The 9,151-nt window shown below is 37.4% G+C and overlaps 1 protein-coding gene across 1 annotated transcript; it reads left to right on the forward strand.

Moving 5' to 3' along the window:
- The first annotated feature begins 120 nt into the window (after positions 1–120).
- On the forward strand, positions 121–3,270 carry LOC106300915 (phosphomannomutase/phosphoglucomutase). The gene is made up of 8 exons (XM_013737179.1): positions 121–728; positions 1,102–1,365; positions 1,439–1,748; positions 1,831–2,037; positions 2,215–2,414; positions 2,498–2,610; positions 2,688–2,831; positions 2,954–3,270. Exons 1-8 carry the CDS (start codon positions 201–203, stop codon positions 3,027–3,029), a joined length of 1,842 nt encoding a protein of 613 aa, XP_013592633.1. The 5' UTR covers positions 121–200; the 3' UTR covers positions 3,030–3,270.
- Positions 3,271–9,151: the final 5,881 nt, after the last annotated feature.

Below are 9,151 nucleotides of genomic sequence, written 5' to 3' on the forward strand. Positions count from 1 at the left end.
TTATGGTTACACCTAGTTACAAATCTTATCCATCTCCAAATCTTCCATTTGAAACACAAAAATCACAGATAGATACAAACAAGATTGCAAATAAAAATATAAGCTGTGAATTATATTAGGAGATATTTGTTTTGTATTTTCTTTGGATCTCTGCCTTCAAGTCTGGAACTTGAAAAAAAAAACTCTGTTTCTAATTAGCTATGGCATCATCAAAAACTTCCTCTTTAGTGTCCTCAAAAACTGTAGTCTCTTTGTTTTTATCCTCACCGAGAACAGTCAAAAGCAGTTTCTTATCATTCACACCAGCTTCTCCTTCCTTTAAACCCCTCAGGACAAGATCCTCAAATGCAACCAAAATTGATGAAGTAACCAATAACATTCTCGACGAGGACATGGACCAGATTCGAAGGTTACAGAACGGTTCCGACGTGAGAGGAGTTGCATTGGAAGGAGAGAAAGGCCGGACGGTTACTTTAACCCCTGCAGCGGTTGAAGCAATCGCAGAGAGCTTCGGAGAATGGGTTGCGGCAACGGAGAGTAACGTAAACGGCGTTATTAGGGTTTCTCTCGGACGGGACCCACGTGTTTCCGGTGGGAAGCTGAGCACGGCCGTGTTCGCGGGTCTAGCTCGTGCAGGATGTTTAGCTTTTGACATGGGTTTAGCTACTACTCCTGCTTGCTTCATGAGCACGTTACTCCCTCCTTTTGAATACGATGCTTCAATAATGGTAACGGCTTTCACGAACTCTTGTATAGTCAATTTCCCACCCAACACGTACTTAGTAGATTGAATATTTGTTCTAAACAAACGCGAATTAAACTCGAAAAAATAAGAAAATTTAGAAAGAAACTAGACTTAGATAAATATCCGTTTTAAGGTTTGTATATTGGTTGTGTGCAATTTCTTTTATTCATATTTATGAAAAAAACTCACTATTATTTTGTCTTTAAGAAAACATCCTTATCCTACTTCAGATAGTCTGGTCAAATAAATATGGTATTATGTGACTTTTTTATTGGTGCAATGAAATTAAGTTACTCCAAAAATCAACAACATTGTTATGTGTGGTTCTGATATGTTTAGTCGTTGTGGTTTTGAAGATGACGGCGTCTCATTTACCGTATACAAGAAACGGTCTCAAGTTCTTTACCAAGAGAGGAGGACTAACGTCTCCTGAAGTGGAGAAGATTTGTGATTTAGCTGCGAGAAAGTATGCAAACAGACAGACCAAAGTCTCTACACTGATAAGAACTAGACCGCAGCAAGTCGATTTCATGAGTGCTTATTCTAAGCACCTTAGAGAAATCATTAAAGAGAGAATCAATCACCCTGAACACTATGATACTCCTCTCAAAGGATTTCAGGCAAGGGTCTAGCTTCATAATCTCTCTTTCTATGTCTTCTTTGTTTCTAACGTTTTTGGTTGGTGTATGTTAGATAGTAGTGAATGCTGGTAATGGGTCAGGAGGGTTCTTTACGTGGGATGTTCTAGATAAGTTGGGAGCTGATACATTCGGTTCGCTCTATCTTAACCCGGACGGCATGTTCCCTAATCACATTCCCAATCCTGAAGACAAGACTGCAATGTCACGCACCCGAGCCGCGGTTCTTGAGAACTCCGCGGATCTTGGGGTTGTGTTTGACACGGATGTTGACAGGAGTGGAGTTGTGGATAACAAAGGGAATCCTATAAACGGAGATAAGCTCATTGCGCTTATGTCAGCTATTGTGCTTAAAGAACATCCAGGTGGGTTTACACTGCTGGTCTCTATTGTCATATTTGATTATTTAATGTGACTTATAATACTATTTTTATTGTATGGATATAGGAAGTACAATAGTAACGGACGCTAGAACAAGTATGGGCCTAACTAGGTTTATAACGGAGAGAGGAGGGAGACATTGTTTGTACAGAGTAGGGTATAGAAACGTGATTGACAAGGGAGTAGAGCTCAACAAAGATGGCATCGAGAGTCATCTCATGATGGAAACTTCAGGACATGGTGCTGTTAAAGAGAATCACTTCTTAGATGATGGTTAGTTATCTACTACTCTTTATTTGATCTAGGCCGTAATTGTTTATGTTCGTATGCGTTTTCCACGTAAACACAAACAAACAATCATGGCCTAAATCCCTCTTATTCCTATTGGTTTATTAGTTATATATGGTCTTCTTATGTTTTCTTTTTTCTATACACTGTGATACATTGTAGGTGCATACATGGTGGTGAAAATTATAATAGAAATGGTGAGAATGAGACTCGCGGGGTCAAAGGAAGGCATCGGTAGTTTAATAGAAGATCTCGAGGAACCATTAGAATCAGCTGAGTTGCGGATGAATATTTTGTCGGAGCCAAGAGATGCCAAAGCAAAAGGCATTGAAGCCATTGAGACATTCAGACAATATATTGAGGTATGATATAGTGGCTATATTTGATATCCAATTGGTTATGGCGGTAGCTTTAGACTTGTGCAACAAATAAAAACGGTTACTAGGAAGGAAAACTAGAAGGATGGGAATTGGATTCTTGTGGAGAATGTTGGGTGAGTGAAGGCTGCTTGGTGGACTCAAATGATCATCCATCTGCTATTGATGCTCACATGTACAGGTAATTTACTTTGTTCACAGATTCTATGTAATGAAAAAATTCAATATTCTATTTAATTATTAAACGATAAAATGCAGGGCAAAAGTGATGGACAAAAAGAGTGGGGAAGAGTATGGGTGGGTGCACATGAGGCAGAGCATTCACAATCCTAACATTGCTCTAAATATGCAATCAGTGCTTCCTGGTGGATGTCTCTCCATGACAAGTCTTTTCAGAGACCGGTAATTGTTTGTTCATCTTGAGTTCTGATAATTTGGTCTAACACCGAACTTGAAACACTTGATGCCTAAAATGTTTTTGAGTGACAATGTTAAGTAGATTTACGTGTGTTTATTTGATTCAGATTTCTGGAAGCTACTGGGGTAGCTAGATTCCTGGACATAAGTGATATCGACAATTATATCGGAAGTCAATCTTGAAGGCTCTTTAATCAAATTGCGAATGATGGCATTAAACGACGGTGTGAAGGGCTACATTTTTTTCTGATAAAAGGAAAAAAAATCATGTGCTATGTTTTTGTATTCTTTTTGAGAGTACACTTAGCTAGCCATTAACAAAAAACGTCCGCCATTTCATTATATGATCATCTGTAACGTAAATGTCAATGGAAAGTAATCTGTAGTATGTTCTTTCTATTGGTTGTAAACAATGTTTTTAAAACCGGATCGGAAATTGGACTGGATAATTTTTGAGTCACGGTTCAATATGATTTGACGCATCAAACCTCGTTCAATAATATGATTTAATATATATATTTTGATTGAGTCCATGGTGCCAACTTGTGTCAAGAAATAGTAAAAGAAACCATATATCTTCAATTGTTTGAGGAGAAGAAAAAGTACTTCCCTCGTCTAGGCATCATAGCACATGGTCCGTATATGTAACGGGCTTTCGTTTATCATTGAGCACATGGTCCTTATATGTAATGAGCTTTCGTTTATCATTTAGGTCTAGTTGTTGGGCTTCACTATTTGTTGCTTAAGGTCTGTTTATCATTTAGCTCTAGTATGTATCTTATACAATAAATGAGACTTTTCTCCCTCCTTATTAAGCCACATCTGCAAGAAGGAGAGGGCAAAAACTGCCACATGGACTCATAAATATTCTGAAAGCATCTTTGATTTTGAGGTGAGATTTTCCGTGTGTTGGTATTTTGGTTTCAATTTGCGGATGGGCTTTTAGAAACCCTATTATGAAGCCCAACACAAATCAAGGTCAAGCCAAGGGTTCACTTCCTCTTCTCACATTCAGCGCCGATATCCCAGAAAACTCAAGCATCCATCTTCTCACTGTTATGTATCCACCTCGCATTAATAGCCTCTGGACTTCTGCGATTCTCACCAATCCTACTACATTCGAAACTGTTTTCTTATTATTTGGGCTAACTCATCTACCCTTCTTGCTGATCTGAAGTCCGGACGTTGTTCATCCACGGTGGAGCTGCGGCTGATCAGGTTTTGGGAAGCCAGATGGTGGCGGCCTCATGGGATTAGATATGCTTCTTCTGAATGCTAAGGTGATTCAATTATTTAAAGTCATGTTCATAATTATTTTGAACACATGGTAGTGTTTAGATTCATATTTATCAGATTTATGCTTTTGATATTATGTTTTTTTTTTCCTCTTTGCGAAATGGTTTGAATCTTGTCGTTTATTATTTTATTTTTTTTGTAATCGTTTTCAGGCAACACTCATTCCAGTCACCATCAATGTTCATCGACTTCCCACCATCATTTGATTAGTAATTGGTGAGGACTAGGTTGACTTTAGTCTTAGAATTGCACTAAGTTGTTTTTGATTTTTCTTTGTTTTAGTGTCTGAAACCATTTTCGATTTTTGTTATTTTTGTCTGTCGTTACAGGGAAGATTACCGATCAGATCTGCAAAGGACTAACAGTATAGCGTCCCCTGAGCGGCTCAACCCGACTGCCTACTCTTACACCAACCATGTAGGTTCTCCAATTTAAGTTTTAAAGCACAATGACATTAACTATTAAGTGTTTTTACTAGCCTTCCAGTCTCTTTATCTTGAAGGCAGATGGATTTTTGAGTGGTTTGGATACAACACCATGCGTCACTTGCTGCTTGGTCTATATTCGAGTCAGTTTTCTTACTTTGTATTTTGGTTATTGGCAGGAGGTTTCCTTCATCATTTGTGAGTCTATCAAATATGGCATTGTCATTAAGGAGGCTAGCGCAAAGGAAACCACTAACGTCAAACAACTAAACATGGTATATAATTTTCCTGGATAAGACTTATGGATATAAGCAGACTCTTATTTTTTTCATAACTTTCTGTGTAGAAAGAAAATGAAGTCGGAATTAACACTGAACAGGCATGTAAGGCTGACAGAAGGGTATTTATAGGGAATGCTTGAATCGCCAATTGTATTGTAGAAGAAGTATCGGATCAACTGAGAGGTTTATATGGTCAAGCTACCACGGCAATGATGCATCTTCCTGAACCTGTCAAGGACACTTTAGCAAATTGTCTAAGAGTTCCACTTGGTAAGCCATACTAAGCCACATTCTAACATTTTCCCTCCTCACATTTAACATTGTAACCTTGCGATGTTATTGTTCTGGGCTTTCAGGTGAATTTGAATCGATATTCTTCATGATATCATAATGTAAATCTTCATGCGCTGTCTGGACATCATCCTTAGCCAATGCAAACTTTCACAATAAAAGATAGGCAACCTGAACCGTATGCTTCGTAGACATCATTGGGTTTGTTGGCGAGATCAAGTCCACCTTCAATGATCATGAGCAACAACTCAATGGATCATGGTTAACCTCTAGATTGATATGTACAATCCTTTCTTCATTAACACTGATTTGTTTGCATATTACAATGTTTTCTAAAACCTGAATACCAGGTTCAACTCTTCAACAACTACACAACCTCTATGGCAGCGAGAGAATTAATGTCCAACAATATCGTTCATAAAAAGTCTCTTCACAATTTACTTACATTCAAGTTTCACTGTTGAGATTTTCTATCATACGTCCACATTCTCTGTTATTAAACAGAGCACTGAAAACCAATATCTATATGAATTTAGTTAGCTCTTTGCATCTATATTTACTAAGTCAGATGGCATCTCCGCATGAAAGAAATTCAATTGTATCGGTTAACAACAAAGTTAAAAGGGAAGCTAAAGAAATAACGACCAATCCAACATGATCATCTAATTTATCGAAAATAAATTTATATGCAACATGATTCGCTCATAAGTACACTTCTACATAACGGCTCCCATCTGAAGCAAGAAGATATCATAAAGACCCCGTCTTCACACAGTGCCGTGCAAAAGCCCAAACAATGATTCAGGCCAATAATAAAATCACTCTCACTTAATTTAAGTTTATAATGGTACATGAATAACTCACAACTCCACACACAAAACTCAAAGGTGAAAGAAATTCAGTTGCATCGGTTATAGAAAAAAGATTTGTAACTCAATCACATTATTAACTTTTGTTTCCAAAAATATACGCCAAGAAAGCAGAATCACAAATTAAACTCCCACCATAACGGCAAATATCAAACAAATATTCGCTATACATCTCAATAAATCCGCCGTGATTCACTCTCACATAATAAAACATGTCACCTACAAATTGACCAACACAACCGACCTTAATAACAAACGCAAAAAAAGGAAAAAAAAATCACAATGTGTCATCCTCTCTGGGGCTCTCCATACTTGAAATATTGGATACATTTGAATGGAAACAGACAACCTCACATCGAACTCGCATCTACAAAACGAACCAAAAGGTTTATTCACGGAGTGCGAGTCACCTGACTAGAATGCTATCTGACTAATTATAGATGCAACAATAACATGTCACCGATCCAACATAAATACTCATTGTGAGACATGCTATTACTATAAGTAAATAACAAAATTCATTTTCCTTATTTAAGTGAAATATAATAATTTTGTTCAAGAATATCTTTTCCCTTCTGCTGACAAAAAAAAATCCGATTAACACTAAACAAAAACAAACTTGAGAAGATAAAGCACGCTAGATTAGCCAAAGAAAATGTGATTTTCGTATTTGGTTAAAGAAATTTTTGAATAAAAACATTGTTAGAGATACACTCATAATCACGGATAGAATACATTCAGATATACCACAATCAAACATGAAACTTTAACACACAATTAAAAAATCTATTAAAATAATATGCATATAGTCTCATGTAAGTGAAAAAAAAAGAGAACGTATTTTCCATTAAAATTATAACTGAAATGAATACTGAAAATTAAATAGTACGATGTCGTAAAATATAGTTGATAACAAATAAAAATCTAACCACGTAAGAATTATGAACAAAGATCAAATGTTAATAAAATAAATAAATATAATCTAATTAGAAAACAAATTATATTTATTATATTCATTTAAAATAATTTTCAACTGTTTTATTAAATTAAAATACATTTTATTATAAAATAATTTAATGTATACTCACCCGCCCAACCCCTAGTTAGTAATAAGCTGGAAAGGTAGAGAAAGGAATCGAATTAAACCTCATCATCGAGGAGCACGTCCAGACGAGACGAAAGTGTTGTCGATTATAGCCGTGCGGATCTCTCTAAAAACCCTAACTCTGATCGATCGAGTTCGTCAGCGAGAGAAAACGGCCAACAGCAATCTGCCCCCGAAGAATTCTTATTTTTCAATTGTGACCTGATAGGAAACTCAGTGAACTCTTTGATTCACCTTAGTGTTGTTAGAGGGTAAGTTAAAAATGTGATCTTTTTTAACGGAGTTGTCATTAATTTGATTGTTACAGCTCCAGGGAGGGATAACATGCGATACTTAGTTCAACGTTATGGTTCATGGAGAGTCCTCAAGCCCAAGCCCGAGCCCGAGTGGAAGATACAGATAAATGAGCATCAGCGAGGCGTGTCTGTCAAGGGAAACACCTACTTTTTTGCTCACGATAGATTTGTTGTTATAGATGACTTTGGCTACTCTGTTTTGATTTTACCAATGAGAGGTTTGGACCACGCCTGCCTCTTCCTTTTCACTCTTACAATGAAGACTGCGTCACCCTCTCAAGCTTCGTTAGAGATGAGCAGCTTTTGAATCTGACAATTTTGAGATTTGGGTTACCCTTACTGTTGACCCCGACCGTGTGTCCTGGAGCAAGTTTTTGCTAGTGCAACCGGGGCCTGCTTTGAAGTTTAAGCTTAATGATTATTTTGGTGGGAGCTTCTTTGTTGATGAGGAAAACAAAGTTGCTGTGGTGTTTGAAATATCTGATCCTCATCAACACACCGCTTTTGTGTTTGGACAAGCCGGCTACAGATTGGAGCCAATCTGTGAATCTCGGACAAGTTACCAAAATCCAATACCTTTGCCCCTATACCAGAAAGCACTTTGAAGCTCTTCTTCCCCCACTTGTTTGCTCTTCCTCTTACCGTCCAAGCTTAGTGCAAGTCAAGCAAACCCCTCTGCACAAAAGGAAACGCCACCTGCTCAGGGGTAAGTCTTAAGTTTATTATAAAGATTCCTGCTTGGAATTCAGTTTGAGAATTGCCATTATATAGTACACACCTATTCTGAATGTTTGATTTTCACAACTTTGCAGGTTAAATTGAGCATGTTAACCTGCAGTCCAAGTTTGAAAACTCTTTGCTTTTGTTTTATGTTTGGTTGTGATCGCAGTTCCGTCTATCTAATCTCTTTTTTATCTTTCAGTCTCTAGACTGTTCTATCTAGCTCTTCGTTGTCAGAGTAACTCCCTTTCTTGATAATACGATCAAATAGCTCGCCGCCAGAACAAAGCTCCATAACCACATGAATATTGTCTTTATCCTCGTAAGCGCCTCGAAACTCGACGATGTTTGGTTGACCAGTGAGGTGCTGCAAGATCATGACTTCGCGTCTCACGTCTTCGATGTCTTTTTGACGTATGAGTTTGCGTTTGGAGATTGATTTGCATGCGTACTCTCGGCCGTTGGATTTGTCAGTGCAACGGTACGTGATGCCGAACTGGCCGCGGCCGAGTTCTTTCTGGATAGGGCTGGGCAAATAAACCGAACCCGAAAATCCGAACCGAACCCGATCCGATAAAAATGAATCCGAACCGATCCGAACCCGACATAAATACCGAATGGATCCTGTTTTTTGGTATTTTGGGTTATGGGTATTATCCGAACCGAACCCGGACCTAAATGGATATCCGATAGAACCCGAAACATTTAAAATCACAAAAAAAACTTCTACCAAATATGATCTTAATTCTTAATATGTATCCAAAATACTTTAAGATATTATTGAACTTCTAAAATAATTATCTGTTACACGAAGGTTGATGGTGGAATGTGGCGGTTGAAGCCTGAAGTTTTTAGATTTTGGTTTTGTTTTCATTGAATAATGTTTCTCATTTCATGAGAACTTAGTTTTTGTTTTATGATTTTATTTATCTGGTTTTTTTTCTATCACTAACTATGTTTATCTTTCGCTTGATTTTGAATGATCACGTTTGATGTTTTTTCTTATTTTTGAATCGATTTTA

This window comes from Brassica oleracea, chromosome C6, assembly GCF_000695525.1.
Source record: "Brassica oleracea var. oleracea cultivar TO1000 chromosome C6, BOL, whole genome shotgun sequence".
Taxonomy (NCBI): domain Eukaryota; kingdom Viridiplantae; phylum Streptophyta; class Magnoliopsida; order Brassicales; family Brassicaceae; genus Brassica; species Brassica oleracea.